The following is a 20,025-nucleotide window of genomic DNA, read 5'->3' on the forward strand; positions in this document are numbered from 1 at the left end:
GATTCTGAGACTAAAATCATTCTTTCTTTATTAGATTTTAAATGTAGGCCGTGTTTCAAGTTCGGTTTAGACTTTAATGCCATGAATATCAGCGCTCGAAAACTATTCAACTTCAGTTCAATTAATACCCTAAAATTTAACCAGGGACAAAACTAAAACATTTCTCTCTATGAACACAGTGAGCAAAGAAGATATTTTAATCTACTTTATGTGTATTAAATTGTTTTTAGGTTTCTAAAGTATCTTCTGCCATTTAAAGAATGTAAAACCTGTACTTTAAGTTCAATCAGAACTTTTTCCTTCTCCTTTTTATTCTCCCAGGCATCTTTACTTTTACGCAGGTAAAAAAAGGCAAGTACTTTTGACATCATTGGGTTCAACCTGCTGAATCTAAACAAAATTAAAATGAATGCAGAAAAAAGGCTCCTGCTTGAATGCAAGAAATGCAGAGTTAATAAATTAATCCAGACTTTTGCTCTTTACTTGCAAAATGTTTAAGATCTGCATAATTACAAAAAGGTTGAAAAAGGCTGGTTAAGTCAAGCACAAGTAAATCTTATTGATCTAGCGATAATAAAGGTGTGCTAGCAGCTTGCAAATCCCCTAAAATTGGATTTACTATTAAAGATCTTATTTTTCTACTGTTGGTTAATCAGAGCCTAATCAAATAAGCATTACAACAATTGTAATGTAACAAGCTAATTAACCCTTTAAAGGGCAAATTAGCACTTTTGATCACTTGCATCCCCTTACAAAGTGGAGAGAGAATCACTCCACTTATTCTGATGGGAATTGCGCCCTCTGGTGTTTAAGATGGTATTGAAATATTCCTTAGCTTGGCGTTCAAAGACTGTATTTTTATGGAGTCAATTTAGTCCCATTATTTTTGAAAGTAGAGAAAGTTTGTAAATGGAAATCTGACAATAATGCAATCCAGAAATAATGCTTGTTAAAAAAAAAAATTAATAAAAAAGGTTTTGAGAGTCACTTTTTTTTTACTTTTACAGATGTTATATTTCAAATGTTTTCCCCAGATGTCTTTTATAAATTGAGTTTTACAAATTGCATTCTTTTTAAAGATCAGGCGGCCGTTAATGAAAATTATCTGTAGAACAAAATTTGAAAAAGAGAAATCTAAAAACAAAAACCATTTCATTTTAAATATGTGCAATTAAGAAAAAAAGAATTTAAGCAAAGTTTAACAAAATGAAATATGCATTTTTTTTTTAAGTTACCCTTAAAACTGTTTTAAAATTAGGAAGTTTTACTTCTGGAAACTTCACATTAGCATTACAAAAAAGTAAATAAAAAAAAAATAAAAAAAGCAATCCACTGGAGTTTGTTTCCAGGTTTGAAGACGTTCCGCTTCCCAACCAGGAAGCTTTTTTTAATTCTAAATGTCAGGAATAGCGCTGAGTTTGAGCTTTTATACAGTAGCCCGTCATGATGGATTGTTTTTTTTCTTTTTTTGAAACGACTATGACCTGGATGGCTGAGAATCTTCACCATTCACATTAACGTTTACAAAACGTGCCATTTGCTTGTAACAGTAATGGAAGAGAATTTGCTTCATATTCATTGTTGTTGGGAACAGAAAACTCAAGAATAGCAACAAGAAAACATGATCATTTCTTTTTTTGTCTAAAAAGTGGTTTATTGGACAGTGAAGATAAATCTGATCTAACCATGTAATGAAACAGTGAATTTGTTTAAAAATAGTCATTTACCACAAGGAAAATGTTATCAACAGGAGGTAGGAAAGAAACAGCATTAAAAAAAAGTTAAAAGGAGACATGTTAGCAGAATAAATACATCTAAAAGAAAATACTGAGTGGCTCTAAAAGCTTAAAACAGGAAGGTTTACATTTATCCGCTTTCTTTTTTTATTCCATGATTCATTTCAGTGTTACAACACAACCGTTCAGACAAAAAGCATGTGAGTAGACCAAGGCACTCGACTTTTACTTGTAACAACCGTGCATAACAGTGTAACCGCTGCAGCCTCCTGCAAGCATGCAGTAGGAAAAAAGAAATGATTCCAGTGAGCAAAATGTGAGGCGCAGCCGGTTCATCTGCTTTTTTCTCTTCAGACTTTACTAAATGCACAAACATATCGAGGTACTGATCAACAGTACGCACAGAGCAGAACATTTTAGGCCATTGTGATTGGTGGATTTACAGAGAATCTGCTTTAGTATGTGTTTATCAGAACATACAAGTGGAAAAGAAGTGAGAAAGACTCAAATATACTTATAAAAAGTTCCTCTGGAAAGACGTCTGCGACAGTAACAGGGTGAGTACAGTTAAATTCACTTCACACAGCTAAAAACAAATGTAACAGCACTAAGAGCGACTTTCATGATTAGAAGTGAGACGAATAAAAGCCGGCGTGAGGTTTATCATAAAACTGAGTGGTCCCCACGTTCCTCATTTTAGACAGCACAGAACTGTTTTCTCGGCTCAAAGCCCCCCCCTTCCCCAGTTAGGCCTTCTCCAGGGACTGGTAGTACTCCTTCAGAACATCCCAAGCCTTCTGGGCCATGAAGCCGTCGGGGGGGTTCTCTCCCTCTCGAGCCATCCTCCGCATGCGGGTGCCAGAGATGAAATCGTAGTCCTGATGACTGCAACAAACAGAGAAATACCGAGCAGGAGGTGAGTTTGGAAGCTGGAGCCAATTAAGAGATTTTCTTGGTTAAAAAAGTAGAACCTTTTTACATTAAGAACAACATTCTTTCAGTTTGGTATATGGACAATTTCCTGATTCACATATTTTATAAAACACCTGAACTAACTGTTATTTTTCATTTTTCTGTCTTAATGAGAGCAGTGGGCTTTATGCTGCCCTGCAAGGCTTTAAACCTGGGTTTGAATGGAGACAAAGCCATTCTAAAGCACATATCAAGGAGCTCATTTTGAGCCTGGATCCATATTTATTTTTGATTCTGTTCATGGTAGAGAATCCTGCTTCACAGCAGCAGGTTGAGCCAAACATCCTCTAAATGTGCAGGGTCATCTTCGATCATACCATTTCACTTTTCTTTCACCAGTTCACCGCAGTTCTTTCAGCAATCTACACTTTCTCTGCTCTCTTTTTCTCATCATCTTCTCCTTCTTTCCCATCGCCCTGCTTGCCACAGGTTTGCCTGCTGTGTCTGAAAGTAGCAGCAGCAGCAACCCACAGTGACAGCAGCCTTTTGGCTTAAGTCAGGCATACACTGCGATTTTTTTCACGCAGCTACAGCTCACACTGTACGATAAAACCGCAGGGTTTCGTCGTACTGTGTGAGTTCATAGATCACGATGCATGTTCAGCCTGACGCTCTGACTCGTCTATCCGGAAGCCAAATGAGTAGAAGAGGAATATGAAGCTCACTAGAGTGAAACGCGCTGCCTTGGCAATTTGTGCGATTTTGTGCTGAAAGCCCAAAAAAGAAACGGCGACTACGTATTTCCACAAAGACATGGCTGAGCAAATGTGGCTACTACGATCTGTCAATTTTACAGATAGAACTCAATTTCAGTTGCACCCCTGCCATGCTGCTGTATTTACATCTGAGAGGAGGAAGAAAAAGAAGAATCCTTGTTTGGGCACTGAGCGATTTGCCCACAACGGTGACCTCACGTCTCCTGATTGGGAGGTGGTTGTGAGAGGCTGATCGCCCCTTGTTACCCGCCTATACACTACATGACGCACAATCAGGCTGAAAATAAGCCAGATCGAAAAAAATGCGTGCACGACTGGAAAACCGCCACAAAAAGGGCAAAAAAAAAATAATAATAAATCGCACAGTGTAAGCCCGGCTTAATTTGTATCACGTGCAGGCTGGTCCCGGATGCGCTGGAGGGTTTTACCGTATTAACAGGAGAAGAGGTGCAAGTGAATTTAGACACTGCCGTCGGACAATATGCGGTAATTTATAAATGTTTTAAATCTGGTTGGGTCCAGATTAGCCAGGAGGTGGGTCTGGATCTGAACCCTGTTCCACTAATCTTTGACCTCTGGTTTATCAGATTAAAAATTGTTTCATCCAATTACTTGCTCAGCTCTCTTAAAAGGGTAATGTCACTGCTGTAAACTAGAGGCTACTGTGGGTCATAGTTAAGAAAATAATCACTAATATTTGCAAGAGAAATAAAGAAATAAAGCAGAAACATAAATGGACCCAGAGTCTGGTCCAGATTATTCAGTTTAATGGTGACGAGGATGTAGAATGAACTTTATGTGGTTCTGTTTGTAAATGTAAACAATCGATAAGCTGATGAAGTTATTACCTAAATACCTCCTATCTAACCAGCTGTTTAAAGGGACTGCTAGCAGCACAAAGTAACCCAGCACTAAATGCTGGCTTATGCTAAAAACAGAAAGCTATATCTAAGTTAGCATCCGCTTTACTGAAACAAAGCACACAGCTGAAGCAATACCCCATGTGTTAAAGGTTATGTTATGCCTCTGTTCATTGGAAATAACACGTTTAACATTTTAATCTTGTTTTTTTATTCAGTATTCCTAATAGGATGAGCATGATAACCTTTATTGCTAATTTAAGGGAGTTTATTTGAATTTTGCCATTTAGATCAAGGTTTTCTAATGCGATACTTCAAAATGTGCATTAAAAAAGCTCATGGAAACACACTTGAGCTGACTTATCAACACCAACATTAAATCATCATTAAATAAAGTGGAAAATTCCCCAAGGACATTTTGGCGGTGCCTGTCACTTGGTATGTACTTGTTGTACTGGCTCTAATGGCTTTATGGGGTTAACTGGGCTCTGCTCGCATCAGCTTTTGGTGTCACACCCCTGCTTTTTATAAAACCAGAAACAGCAGCTCTACACTGCAAAAACAATCTAGAAATAAGTAAACATTTCTTATATTAAGAATATTTAACCTTAATTTGAGCCGGTAAATAAGATGATTTGCCAATGGAGTTAATACTTTTCAAATTAGATAAAAAGATAAAATGCACTTGAAATAAAAAAAAATTCAATCATTCTTTTTCTTATTTTAAATTTAAATCGCCTTTTTCCATCAGCAGTGTCTCACTTACATCCTCAATTAAAGGAAAAATGCAATCATTTTAAGAAAAAATGACTTATTTAGATAATTTTTTTTCCAGTCTAAGCTTTCTATATAAATAAGTGCATCTGATCATTCTTCTTTTACCTAATATATGTACACATTGAACACCATGCAGCCAAAACTACAGACTCAATGAAAATAAGAAAAAAAAAATCCAGACTCCAATAAAGAACTTTGAAAAGTATCACAGAACAGCCTCCTGCCTTAAAAAACAGATTATTTAAATGTTAACAGACAGACGTGCATAAAGAATCCAGATTAAAATATGCAGAGTGAGCAGAATTATTCTCATTTTGATCAAAAGTTGGATTTGGATGAAAGTCCTAACATTGCCTGATGGGAAACCTGACCAATCTGAATCTGAATCTGAATCGTTGTCTCTAAATGCAGCTGGTTATCCATCAGATAGAGAAAAAGAAAATAAACAGCGTGACTTCATGTTGCTGTCATCCTGAGAAACATCAAAGCTTAAACCTAAAACATATTTTATCTCAGGATGAAATAAAACAACTAGTGTTATTCTTGGCTCAGCGTTTCACTGCAGGGACAAAAAGAAGAAGGAAGTCGGAAAACGGGAGCCTTTTTATAAACACCTCCACCTTAATGAGAAATGAATTTACAGAATATCATTTCTGTTTAGACTGCTTGGTCTGGTTGGCATAGATGTGACATTTTACTGCAGATTAAATGTACAAATAAACACTTCATTTGACCTGGAGTGAGTGGTTCCTGTAGGCCATTACCATAACAAACAGACTAGATGGTCTCTGCTTTGAAGGTTAGTCGGGACCAGAGTGCTTACTTCTTTGGCTCGTAAAAGTCCATGGCTCCTTTGGCTTTGTTGTAGGCAGCAACCTTGAAGGGAACGATCTCCAGGGAGACCAGGCCTGGAGCCATAGTCAGGACCTTGGCTCCATGAGTCGGCTCGTACAGGTCCTTCCCTGTGGCAGGGTGGGGCATGCCTGCAGGATCTCGACCCACGATGTAGAAATTGGCCCCGGCCACCATGCGTGCTCGACAATGCCACTGCACCTGAGGAAATGGAAGACGGTCATTACTAAATGCTCTAATATGAGGGCAGATTTTCAGCAGGTGGGATTATTTAAGTTTTTCATTTCCGCTGGAGATTTAAACTACTCTGTAAGCCTTTTATTTGCGGCTCCAACTGAGATAATTTAGAGTATTACGCTGCTGCCTGATAAAGCTCACATGCTCTTAAATCTACATGAGGATTTTAATAAAACGAATGGAACCTCATAGTGCTTAAAGTCTGACCACATATGAAAACAAAGTCTTAATCTAAATTACAATCTAGAATCATTTAGCTCTCTAACAACTAGAGGAGGAAAATAAGTGGTTGAGAGCAGCTTTATGGGAAATTCTTCCAAGTTAAAGCGCTTCATGTGAGGAAAATCAATGCAAAAACTGCTGAGGAGAGGATGGCAAGGCTACATGATGACAACAGAAATACTAATTTGCTCAGAAAGTTCTAACCCAACCAGTTGAATGAGATTATTTGATGAAAAAAATGCTGATAAAAACGTATTTTCCATGACCTTCCTGTGTTTTTGAGGGCAAAATTAGGAATTTGTGCAAAGCTGATTGACATTTCATACCTTTGGAATTAATGTGTTTCTCTCATTTATTAACTGGAAAAGGAGAGAAAAACTGTTGGAACTTCAACTTCAAAACTAATGAAGCTTTCAGGTTAATCACATTATTAGGTTTCTGGTTGGTGCAAATAAGACGAACGCCAGACAGAGAGCACGACATATGGATCACCAAAACTACACAATATTCTTGTCCCTTTGACTTTCTTATAACTAGAGTTCTGACTTCTCAATTACCCTGAACTTATTCCAAGTTTTTGAAATCGATTCCGAATGTAGATGCCTAGTGTTCCAATAGGAAGAAAAAGCAGCTCAATAGCGGCAAAGAAGAATACATGAGTGTGCAACCATCTGTTTATGCGGCTGCTTTCAACAGTTTTGCTTAACATCAATGATTTGATCATGATTTGATCATCTCTGCTACGATAACGACTGGATAATATTATTCAAAAGGCAGCGCACAGCCGGCAAGATTTAACACGGTCGAACTCTGGAGGAGCCTCGTCTTTGGCCATCTGTACTGGTGTTGTGCTAAGATATGTTCTCTGAGGAAATCTGTTCCCCTTCTAATCAGAGTTTAGCTTCAGCAGCGAGTAAGGAGCATTTTTCCCCCATTTCGTCTTTCTACATTAAGTTTTAGCAGACACATCTATTGTTTTTTACGTAATCTGGATAAAATATAAATCCCTTCATTCTAAATCTGCCAGGCATGAATCATTTTAAGCAGAACTTTAGTCATTGTTTTTCAGAGTGAGGAGTGTAACTGAGGCTAGGATGACTCCTAATCTGATCTGCAGCAAAATTCCCTCATTAACTTAAGGGAGTAGTTAAACGATTTCCAGCTACTTGGGCAAGAAGACTGATCAGATCACTTTCCTGATATTACTGATTAACTAGCAGCCAGAACGTGAGGAACTTCCATCCTGATTCCAGCGTCATCATTTAGAGAGGTGGAAAGACCACACCAACACCATAGAGTTTAAGACAAGACCTAATCTGAAGAATAACGAACGAGTCTTTGGGAGAAACCTCGGCAGCAGCCCCCATCATTACCTCAGTTGGTCCTGCATACATCATGGGAGATGGAAAAATGGCAACGATGGTGGAGTCTGGATCCAGCACGCGTTCTTCTAGCACGGCGGCGTGCTGCTTCATCCTCCACGGCAGCGGGACGTCGTCGTCTTTGGTCCAGCCGCCCAGCGGATGGAGCAGCAGGACCGGCCGGCGGTAGCCTCTCTCGATGAGTCGCTTGTGGGTGTCCTGCATCAGGAGGGCGTGGCCGTTATGGACCGGGTTACGGAGCTGAAAGGCGAACACCGCGTCTGACGGTAGAGAAAGATGAGAGCGGTTGTTAGGTTGCGACCAAAACCAGCAAGTGGATCCAGTGGAGTAAAGAAGCCTTCTATCACTGCAGTGCCCTTCGTCAGATACCTAAAATGTGGCTTAGTACCTGCGTTCATTTCTTTAAACTTCTGTTTCAGCTCATTGGGTGTCAGTCGGTACTGGTCCAGACCGTCATTCCAGTAGATCCTGTCCAGGACCTGCAGGTCTCCACCAACCAGCCAGTCACCACTTTCCATCACCATCTGAAATCAGGATTGCCATCCAGCCATGCATTAGACACAGACTAAATGGAACCAAAAGCCTTCTGTCTGGTTTAAAACAATGTTTTTGTTCTTCTCTTAAACCAAGTAGAACAAACTTAAATGATACAACAAAACACTCCGGCTGGTTCTCAATATGTGTACTTGTGCGTTCTCGTGTACTCGTGAAACGCCATCAGCATCAGCCCTAGTACTGTTCCAATTCAAAAGAACAGCAGACCGAGAACAGACAAAGTCCCCGGATGTTTGTCTCGCCTCTCCCTCTTTACCCAGCATGCATCAGAGCAGACATGTCTGTTCTCCAGATTGACAGCTGTCCCAGCATGCACTGCGGTAGCAGCAGCTTTCAATGGAGTGCTCACAGAGCTCAGAGGATTAAGTTAAAAGTTCTTTTTTCTGTTCTATTATACCTTTGAGCGTCACTATATGGTCCATTTTGTCATTTAATGCGCAATTAAAAAAAAAAATTCTGAAGTTGAGAGGACTGTGGCAACCAGTGGGCAGCCAGGGTTAATTTTAGCCCACCTTCAGCAGCCCTCTCTTGGCCTAGCCGTGTGTGAAGAAGCGCTGGCTCTGACAGCGATTTATTTGGCAAAATATTGATTTGATTTATGTTTATTTGGCTGTGTTTAATATTACTCCCCCACTCAACGAAAAAAGTAATAACTAATAATAATTATAATCTAGAGACTAATAATAACAGGAGGTGAAATGCATCTCCAGACTAGCCAAGCGTGTGGCGATGTCATCAGTGCGCTTCTGTTCCAGTGGACCCATATTTATGCTGCGTGCTCCCGTTCTCACTAAGTCCACACTTTACTGTATTTTTCTCAAGATTTACTTGGCGAGGTCCGTACTCGCGTTGTAGTGAATTGAGAAACGGCTTCTGGGTTCCTCAAGCAAGACCCATAACCCCACACTGCTCCCCGGGCGCAGCACGATGGCAGCCCACTGCTCTCCAAGGAGATGGGATAAACGCAAAGGTAAATTTCTCAAAAGTGAGATAAAGTTCAATTAAAAAACACTGAATAAAATCACTTCTTAATTATCGTCAGTGTTTTTTGTTGTCTTGCCATTTTAAGTGTGAAGCTTCTGCATTAGATCTGCTCGTTTAAAAGGAACATTCACTGGTCCAGACCTGGAGAACTGTTATGACTTTACAGAAAATCAAACCAGGATCTAAGCTTAAATACAGAATTCAGACCAAAAGCAGGACCAATGCAGTCAAATGATCAATGCTGCACATTATCAATCTAATTGAGCAGATTAGACCAATACATCAGCAGGCTTATGCTTCTAACAGATATGTGGATACATTCGTTGAATGATTGGTGCTTTCGGCAGCCATCTGTAGAGATCACATGGAGCGCATGTATTGCAGCTCCTCCATTATTGATGTTTTATGTGATTTGGTAATTCATTTTTGCTTTTTATTAAAGCTTATGTCATTCTTATTTTGTCATGTTGTCATTTTAATCCTGGATCCTTGCTTCCCCGAGCAAAGCGGTCCTCTGCTGTTCAGCCTGGGCCCACAGAGAATGGTTTTATCGAATATGGACCAGAAACCCCTTTACCACAGCTGCACAAAAGCAATAAACCAAAGTCACCTTCAGAACTGGCCGGTCTGCATCTGGACAGAAAAACTTCAGGGAAAAGCACCCAAGTGGAGGACTGTATACAAGACTCCAATAAAAGGGGATTTTACATGGTGCCATCACCACAAACTTGTTTGTATCTTTTATTAATCGAGGTGTTTTAAATTAGTGTCCTTTCTGCTGTCTGTCTGTAAACGCGTTCCACGTTTTTATGGAATGCAAAAGACTAAAGACAATTTTATAGCCTTTTAATGAGTGTTTTTAGTCTTTTTGGGACAAAAGCTCTTTTTAATAGGAGGAGTTTGCCAAAATAGAAGAAACAAGCCAAAGGCTCAACTTTTAAATGTTTTAATCAGTGAAGCAAAGATGGCCGTTTACCTGTCCCCCAGAGACAGACTGCAGAAAGGAGCTCACCTTGATGCCGTGGCTCTGTATAAGTGAGACGTTAAAGCCAGAACAAGGCTGGAGTTTCACTTCCGCAGAGCCACGCAGAACATGGAGGATTTTATTCAGCTGTGGGATTTTAACATGTTATGTGCTCCATCTTTAGATGAAGGACAATTTCAGTTTAACAAGCCCCTCTTTTTCGCTGACAATTGTTTTAACCTTAATAGTAATTTTTTAATTGACAATTTACATCAATCATTGTTTATATTCTTTGAATTGTGCAAATAAAGTGTTGGTTAAAGTCAAAAAAGTCATCTGGTTTTTTTTTTTCATGTAAATGGAGGAATGAAAATAAACGAGCATCGACCTTAAGAATTGCAAAACATTGCTCTCAGTTTCATTAGACAAAACACACACAAAAAAACCAGTCCTTTTCTCTTTTTCTGGTTCTGGTCTAAAATACAATCAAAGGCAGCTTTATTCCACAATAGAGGAAACTTTCTCCCCTTGAGAATAATCGAACAATGGCGTTGAGGCGATGCGGCTGCAGGCACAGAGTGATTCTGTTTCAGGCGTTATCTTTACAATGGCAGATCTGAAAAATAAACCATCTGTGTCACTTCATTAACATCTAATCCATCATGTAAACAGCCTTTGATATTCATATGTTAAGGAACACAGCCTGGCTGCAGTTTGGGATTTTAACTGCGCTTAAATCAGCTTTGCTGTCTGCAGCAGAGGCGTCTCCATGATTTGATCTAAGAGCAGGCTGTGTGAAAAAAAAAAAAAGAGACAAAAATTCACGTTTAGATTTTCTTGTCCTTTGGTGGCTTTAAAGACTTGATCCATCTGTGGTAAACTGGGGAGAAGTGGCTGACATGTAACCATGAAAGAATGTCCAACAACTTCACATGAGAAAAGGGGCCCGACCGACCAAACAAACAGACGCGGCACCGCGGCTTCCAGCGAGGGGGGCCTCTAGCCGACAGACAGGTAAACAGGAAAAAGTGGATTAAGTACATCTCAAGTGGAGCGGTTCATTGGTGGCTGACAGCAGACAGAAACAATGTGGTACGGCTGTCGCTGTAAAGCCCCGCTGACAGATTGGCTCCGGTGCAGCCAGTCAAACGTATATTCATGTAAACACACACACACTTTTAACGAGGGAGGTCTTAATCAGAGCAGGCTGAACACACATCAGATTAGACGCACCGCTGAGTAGCGTGTGTGTGGTGGCGGCGCTGAGGCGTCAGGTGTCGAAAGTGAAGAGTCATGGTCCCAATTTACGACACGTGTGGCCCCGCTATCCATCATTTAACACATGAGCCACATTACAGCAGGGCTATGGTAGGGGAAAAAAAGATAAGGTGCTGAAATATCAGCACGGTTTTTAGGGGCTCTGACTGCAGGCTGGTTTTTAACACCAAGAAGATGGAAAATTATCTAATCATTAGTAAATTAATGTCAGTACAAGCCAGGTCAGAGTTTGACCTACTAAGTTAATCCCTACAATAAAAAACAAACAAAAAACAAATAGGTCCAAGGTTTCCAAGTCAAACTTTCTACGTATCGCTCACATAAACATCCAAACCTTAGACCTAAAAAACAAATTTAAATCGAACTAACTATACTACTGGCTGACAAAATAATGCTTCTCTTTCTTTTTTATGTTTCAGATCAAATCAATTTGAATATCGCACCAAATAAACCTCTTACGATTTAGTGTAAAGCCCCTTTTACAGGAAAATATTCAGAGGAAAAGTAAAAAAAAAAAAAAAAAGTTAAAAGGAAAAAAAAACAAAACAAAGATAAATTTCAAAGATGCAGGAGTCGTGTAAGGTGTTGTTGCATAAATCGCTCAGTGCGCAAACAAGGATTCTTCTTCTTCCTCTGAGATGAAAAAACAAAAGCTTGGTGGAGGTGCAGGCGAAAAGGAGTTCTTTCTGTAAAATAAGTAGTAGCCATGTTTGCTCAGCCATGTCTTTGTCCAAACACGTCGTTGCCTTTTCTTTTTTAGGGCTTTCACCACACAAAATTGCACAAATTGCCAAGGCAACGCGTTTCCCTCTAGTGAGCTTCATATTACTCCTCTACTCGTTTGGCTTCCAGATAGACGTGTCGGAGTAGCTCCATCTCACTGCGGAGCCGAGTCCCTCATGGTTTTTAGATGTACATTGTGAGCAGGTAGCATCAGAGCATCAGGTCTTTTTTTCATTTAGCAGGGGAATAATAACTAACACAGTCAGATAAACACAAACCAAATGAACATTTTGCCAAATAAAACCAATAAATCACCATCAGAGCCAGCGGTACTTCACACACGGCTATGCAGAGAGAGGGCTGCTGACATTCATGGTTACACTGTAGTGTAACCATGAATGTTTAACAGTAAGTTGCCTGTTTCAACTACCGGTCCAAAATGAAGGCTCTACTTGTGAAAATAAGTCCAAAGATGAAAACTAACAGATACTGTTAAATTATCAGGTTTTTCTGAGAAGCAACTTTCCGTATTTCAAAATTACCCCAAAGGTAGAGTACAAATGCTTTTCCTGGGAGAAACGTATGGCTGCAGATGAATTCTGAGTCGTTCTTTGAAACTAGACCCAAAGATCCATTTATGTCACCGATTTCAAAGGCATGTCGTTTAACGCACGAACAGGCCATCATCCCGAGTGATTCCAGCGGGTGCTGGCAGGCCTAATGTAAAAAATCTGAAGGCTGTCAGCAGCTGAGGTGTCGGTGTGAGGGGATCAATAAACTTGGCTCCTCGGAAGAATGTTTTCAGGATCACGCTACGATTTGTTTCCCACAAACTTAATAAATCCAGCGTGTCCAGAGCTGGCCGCATCACAGTCAGGAAGGATGGGTTTGTAACTGTGTAAACAAGCTAAAACTTTTTCCAAAATACGTGACTGGGAAACAAACAGAGAATTAATAAAAACAAATTTAAAGAAAGAAAGTGATCGGACTATGTGGAGGCTGAAACGTGTCCAGGTGAGAATAAGCATCATCTCAGTGACACAAACCTTGATGTATGGGTGGTCTTTGCAGGTGGTGCCCCACTGCCGAGCACAGCGCTCTTCCTTTCTGTGGACAAAGAACTCCGGGTTACGAAGGATGGCCACGCGCCTGCCTTCGTAGACCAGCGCCACCGCGGTCACGCCGTCCAGACGCTCCTTATCTGCAGTTGACACCGGCAGCACTATGGGCACCGAGAGGTTGATAACACCCCCTAGAAGAGAAGGGACGGTAAATATTTGACAAAGTCCGCTGCTATTCACAAAAAGGCAGCCAAGATTTTTATTGGTTACTGCACAATATTTCATATGAAGCCTTAGCTGCCAGCTAATCCAATTAGCAACTTCATCACCAATCCATGTTTTCCATACTTGACTAAGCAGCTATGCAGGAATAATTGAGTGAAACACATTTTTTTTTCTCCAATGTTTTAGCATAACAGCTCCCTCCCAGTGTAGTGAGACAAATCTGCATCTTTGACAACATATAACAGAGAGGTTTGAAGGCCTTTAAGGCAGAGTGATCAGAGCGTAACCCGCCTCAGAATCCAATTTCTTTGCATTAGACCGGAAGTCTTTAACAGGGGGTCCACGAGGCCTAGGGGGTCCACGGAGGTACTGCATGGGGATCATGAAACTTTTGGTTGATTAGAATTTTTTTTTATATTCCCCCCTGCAATTTTTTCCCACTAATTGAAATGTCTTTAAATCCACATTAACATGAATTCAACAGACTGTAGTAAACAGATAAATGGAGGCAGAATGTCTTTCAGTCATCAATGCACACATTCAGCGACACACAGGAGCTCTTTCAAGCTGGGCACCGTTTCATTCACAACACCTGTCCCATCAACCAGGAATCACAATCAGAAATACTTTAATAATCCAAGGGAGAAATTAATTTCATTACATTACTCAATCTTTAATAGAGTGACTATAGAACCAGTTTGATATAACACTATTTAATACAATATATATAATTAGCAGGTCCCTGCTCCATCTCGCCATCAGTTTGGGGGTTCTTGGCCTGGAAAAGGTTGAAGACCCCTGTATAAGACAGTATACACTGGACTTATGGGATGCTTTTTTTAATGTAGCAACAGTCTTAGCACTGCCCTCTAGGTTTAAACAGTAGATATTTCAGTTAAATGTCCCTAAAGACTACATCCTGATACAGGTGTTCCATTTCAGCCTCTCTCCAACTCTGGTGACGAGGAGTGTGGAAAATCCTCCACCTCAAACTAACCTGTAGGCGTCCCTTTGCTTACCATCTATGCTTCAATATGGATATTCTAAGCTAGGCTAAACTAGCTGAAAAACTTTGCCCATTTCTCAGGGTCTCTTAGTAGCTTTTTTCAGAATGGTGGAGTTATGTTTTAAATCTGGGGTACCACTTTGGGACATTGGACTATGACAGATATCCAACCAATAAGATTTAAACAGAAAACTTTAAGCAAATGCTGGTTTTTACAAAACAGTTTTAGGAGAGAGAAAAATGCGGCTATTACAGCTTTTTAGGTTGTCACGGGTTCGTTGCAAAAATACAAAAAATGATGGCCCAGCCGAAAAAAATATTGTTTGTGCTTTTTTCTTTTATTGCTCCCCAGGTGGAAATAGTGAAACAGTGCCGGTATTTACAGTGAAGCGAGAAAACAAAACAAGTATTTACAGGATTATTTACAGGACAACTTACTTGGATAGCCAACACTACCATCGGTTTAGTACTCCCCCTTCAAATGAGCTTAGCTCCCCTTTAAATACCCCTTTAGCCCCTCCCCCGGGTAAACCAAAATACAAATTAAGGGGTTTTTAAGGATAAAAACAAAACAACTAAATAACAAAACTCAAAACTCAGTTTCCTGCATAGAAACTAAAAATTAACCAAAATAACTCCATACAATGTTCAAAATGTCAGGAACATAAACAATATAAAAATACAAAACAAAACACCCAAAATGGTTGAGTCCTTCGTCACGTGACTGGCAAAGCGCGCCACTCTGCGCTATTTCCAGCGTGACGCGGAAGTGCTCCGGTTTTGCCCCTTAACCAGGAACAGCAGGACTGAAGCAGAGATGAGAGGTGAGTGTTTGTGGAACTCGGCGCCGAGTGTGCACCCTCAGACGCGCGCGATGACCGGTTCAGACGGGGGGGGAATGTTCGTTGGGACTGTGCAGGACCGCGGGACAGAGGTGCGGGCCTGCACACAGCTGTTTGCCGGGCAGCGCACTGACGTGGGAGAGCTTTCTCCCCGTGCGTGCGCTCCCGGCACCGCGCTCCCCTGGGCCAGAGGAAGCACGGATACTTAAGAGTCTGGGATGGACGCTTAGTGGCGCTCCATCACATTATCCGTCTCCTCCCCGAGGTTGACGACGTGCGGCAACCTGGAGAGATAATCTGCCACAATATTAGTTTTCCCCGCCCGATGGCGGATTTGGCATCGGAAGGGTTGGAGAGCGAGATACCAGCGGGTGAGTCGACTGTTGTGATCCTTCATAGAGTTCATCCATATCAGGGCACGATGGTCGGTCTCCAGGTCGAACTCTCTCCCCAGAAGGTAATATCTCAGGCTCTCCAGAGCCCACTTGATGGCCAGGCCCTCCTTCTCTACAGTTGAGTACCTGGTCTCTCGGGGAAGCAGCTTGCGGCTTAGGTACAGCACAGGGCGTTCTTCTCCTGGGTCTCCCTGTGCCAGGACAGCCCCGAGACCCACTGCGGAGGCGTCGGTCTGGACCAAGAACCGCTGATTGAAGTCCGGACTCCGCAGCACCGGCGACAAGCAGAGACAGGTCTTGAGGGTCTGGAAGGCGGTCTCACAGTCCTCACTCCAGACGACAGGGTTCCGCTGAGCCTTTTCCGTCAGTGCGGTCAAAGGAGAGGCGATGGTGGCAAACTGTGGCACGGACCTCCGATACCAGCCGGCCAAACCCAAGAAGGACCTCACCTCCTTCTTTGTGCGAGGCCGTGGGCAGCTGCGGATCGCCTCCACCTTGTCGACCTGCGGACGGACCTCACCTCGACCCAGCCGATAGCCAAGGTATTGCGCCTCCTCCTTGGCCCACTGACACTTGGCAGGATTCAGCGTCAGTCCCGCCTGCTCGATCTTGCCAAGGACCCTCTCCAGATGCTGCAAGTGCTGCTCCCAAGTGTCGCTGAAGATTACTACATCGTCCAGGTAAGCAGCACTGCAGTCACCGCAACCCTGTAAAACACGGTCCATTAGCCTCTGAAAGGTTGCGGGGGCCCCATGGAGACCAAACGGCATCACCGTAAACTGGAACAATCCTGCAGGGGTCTGGAACGCCGTGTAGGGACGACAGGACGGCTCCAGAGGCACCTGCCAGTAGCCCTTGCAGAGATCGAGGGTGGTGATGAACCGGGCCCGGCCGATCTTCTCCAGTAGGTCGTCGATCCGGGGCATCGGGTAGGCGTCGAACTCCGACAGGGCGTTGAGCTTCCGGAAGTCGATGCAGATGCGGAGCGACCCATCCTTCTTCACCACGATGACCACTGGGCTGCACCACTCGGACGTTGACGGCTCGATCACCCCCAGGCGCTGCATCTCCTCCACCTCCTTCAGTAGCTGCGCCACCAGATGCTGAGGGACCCGGTAGGACCGCTGGCGAATGGGCCCCTTGTCCTTCAGGCGGATGACGTGCTCGATCAAGACAGTCCTCCCCGGGTTGGCAGCAAACAGCTTGGAGACCCCCCGGAAGACCTCGTTGAGCTGGCTTGACTGGGTGATAGAGAGATGGTCGAGAGTGGGTGGAGGCGGCTGGTGGAGGTCAACAAGAGGCAGCTCCTCGTCACCCTCGCTGTCGACCTCAGCCACGAGAGGGAGACAACACAGGAGCAGAGACTGGGACGGCCTCTCTCCACTCTTTCAGTAGGTTGACGTGGTAAGTCTGTTTGGCTTTCTTCTTGTCAGGGTGGTGTATTTCGTAAGTAACAGGGCCCATCTTCCTCAGGACAGTGTACGGACCCTGCCACTTGGCCAACAGCTTGCTGGTGGAGGATGGCAGCAAGAGCAGGACCCTCTGGCCAGGCTGGAGCTCTCGATGTCTGGCCTGTCTGTCGTACCAGGCCTTCTGTGTCTGCTGGGCCTCTCGCAGGTTGACCTCAGCCTCCTCCCGATACTTGGCCAGGCGCTCTCTCATCTCCAGCACGAACTGCACCACACTCCGATCACTGGTAGCCGTGGTGGGAGCCTCCCAGACCTTCAGCAGCAAGTCCAATGGGCCCTGGACGTCCCAGCCATACAGCAGCTCGAACGGGGAGAATCCGGTGGATGCCTGCGGCACCTCTCGGTAGGCGAACAGCACAAAGGGCAGCCACTGGTCCCAGTCACGCCCAGTGTCGTCCACGAACTTCTGCAGCATCTTCTTCAGGGTCTGGTTAAACCGCTCGAACAAGCCGTCCGTCTGCGGGTGATACGGAGTGGTCTTGATCGCCGAGATCCCCAGCTGGCGGTGGAAGAGCAGCATGAGTCGGGAAGTGAAGTTGGTCCCCTGGTCCGTCACGATCTCATCCGGCACACCGACCCTGGAAAAAAGTTGCACAAGACAACGCAGCACAGCAGGGGCAGTGACGGTGCGCAAGGGGAATGCCTCGGGGTACCGTGTTGCGTAGTCTGAGATCACCAGGATGTACTGGTAGCCCCCACTACTTCGCACGAGCGGGCCCACAATGTCCATGGCTATGCGCCGGAATGGGTTGGAGATGACAGGTAGAGGTTGGAGGCAAGCACGGTCAGATTGGCGGACAAAGCAGGTTTTTTGACAGGTGGGACAGGTTTTGCAGTAAGTTTGAACATCAGAGTACATGGAGGGCCAATAGAAACGGGAAGCGATGCGCATGTATGTTTTGTTGCGACCCAAATGACCAGCCCAAGGCAAGGTGTGAGCCAAGTGCATGATCCTTTGGCGGCAAGACGAGGGAACAACGAGGCGCTTGACACCGTCTGACACTAAATACAGAACATTCTTGTCATCGATAACATAGCTCTCTCTGTTCCCCTTGGCACTGTCCAGCCCCCCAACCATTTTGGCAAACACTGGTTTCAGAGTCTCATCCCATCTCTGCACAGCCCCAATGTCCCCAGGTACCTCCCACAAGTCTTTGTCCAGCCCCTGACAGACTGGCTCCCTTGACTTCAGGCCCCTTTCGAACCTCCGCTGGCTACGTGGTTTCCTTGGACCCTTTTTACCCCCCTCAAACAGGTCACTGTCCAATTTGGAAAAAGGTTCAGGCTCCGGCTCCGTCTGCTGCTTTGTACTGGGTGCCTCCCCTGCCCGGAACTGAGCCCGGGTTAACACAGGACCAGCCAAACCCTTGTCACAGTCACTCTCCTCAGCCCCCTCCTCCCGCAATAAATCCAGGAGTACAGGTAAGTCCCAGCCTAAGATAGCGGCTACCGGTAACTTCTCCACCACCCCCACAGTAAGTAAATATGGTTGGTCATCCACCATCACCGTCATGTCCGCCGTGGGGTAAGAATGTCTGTCCCCGTGTATACAACAAATGTCCTCCTGCTTACTGTAATCCAACAAGCCCGTTGGCACAATGTCCCTCCGCACAAGAGTCATGAAGCTCCCTGAGTCCACCAGAGCAGTCACAGGTTCCCCATTAATGCACACCTCTTTGAACCACTGTTTTCTCCCTACCCCTTGCATGTCCTCAGCCCGTGGGGTGTAACACGCCCCGGTAAGCTTAGCCTTTCTGATTGGGCACAGGGCAGCTTTGTGTCCTGACTGCTGACAATAAAAACAGATGAGCTCCTTACCAGGACCATGTTGGCTGGGTGCAGGCCCGGGATCTCTAGGTGGGTGGAAGCTGGCTCTGGGTTGCGACGACGGCTGACGAACATCCTGGTAAGCAGCAGGGCCTCCCCTCCGTGCGTTGCGGTACTGCAGCGCGAGCTTGGCTGCGGCTAGCCCCTCTGTCGGCTCATGCTCCTTCACCCAGGTGCGAACGTCTGCCGGGAGGACGCGAAGAAGCTGCTCCAGGATAATCTGCTCCCCGATCTGCTCCTTGGAGTGTTGCTCCGGCCGGATCCAGCGCCGGTACAGCCCCTTCAGACGGTGGTAGGTCTCGGTCGAGCTCTCTCCAGGTGGCACAGACATGGACCTGAACTGCTGCCTGTAGGTCTCCGGTGAAACATCAAACTTGATCAGCAGTGCAGCTTTCAAGTCTGGGTAGGAGTGCGCCAACTCCTCATCCATGGCTGTGTACGCTTCCAACGCCTTCCCGGTGAGTAAGGGCACCAGCCGACATGCCCACTCACCTTCTGGCCAACCCCAAGTTCTTGCGATGCGCTCAAAGCGTAGCAGGTAGTTTTCAATGTCCTCCCCTGAGACATATTGAGGGATCTTGGGGTCGCCGTAGAGCCGGCCCTCATGTCTGGAGGGTTCAGCTCTCTCCATGCTGATCCTTGGGGGCTCCTCGGAGAAACCACGGCGCTGCCGAGGAGCTGGCGTGGGGAGGTCCACCCGGAGACTCTGTGTTGACTCCTCGGGTGGTGATGCAGGTCCAGACACAGGAACAGACCATTGTGGGGCTGGGAAGGTGGCCCGAAGCCCTCTCAGCTCCGCCAAAAACCCCTCGTCCCTCCGCTCCTGTCCTTTCAAAAATGTCCTCATGACCTCCACAAGCTCCTCACTTGTACTTGGTGCAGGCTGCGTGATTGAGGCAGCAGCGCCACCTTCCTCATCTTCAGTTGCCCAGCCTCCATCGT

At 44.4% G+C, this 20,025-nt stretch overlaps 1 protein-coding gene across 2 annotated transcripts in view; it reads right to left on the reverse strand.

The window, feature by feature from the left end:
• Window positions 1-1,628: 1,628 nt before the first annotated feature.
• The window catches only part of papss1 (3'-phosphoadenosine 5'-phosphosulfate synthase 1), a 35,503-nt gene continuing 17,106 nt past the window's right edge, over window positions 1,629-20,025 (reverse strand). The window contains exons 8-12 of one of the 2 annotated variants that reach the window (XM_038278561.1): window positions 13,305-13,510; window positions 8,143-8,278; window positions 7,746-8,014; window positions 5,885-6,114; window positions 1,629-2,621 (exon numbers count right to left, since the gene is read on the reverse strand). In XM_038278561.1, coding sequence (XP_038134489.1) covers window positions 2,483-2,621; window positions 5,885-6,114; window positions 7,746-8,014; window positions 8,143-8,278; window positions 13,305-13,510 — 980 coding nt within the window. In that variant the 3' untranslated portion in view covers window positions 1,629-2,482. Of the gene's footprint in view, window positions 2,622-5,884; window positions 6,115-7,412; window positions 7,474-7,683; window positions 8,015-8,142; window positions 8,279-13,304; window positions 13,511-20,025 lie in introns of those variants that run through there. The other variant, XM_038278562.1, reaches the window with a different exon arrangement.

This window comes from Cyprinodon tularosa, unplaced genomic scaffold (genome assembly GCF_016077235.1).
Source record: "Cyprinodon tularosa strain WSP-4 unplaced genomic scaffold, ASM1607723v1 ctg142, whole genome shotgun sequence".
NCBI lineage: Eukaryota > Metazoa > Chordata > Actinopteri > Cyprinodontiformes > Cyprinodontidae > Cyprinodon > Cyprinodon tularosa.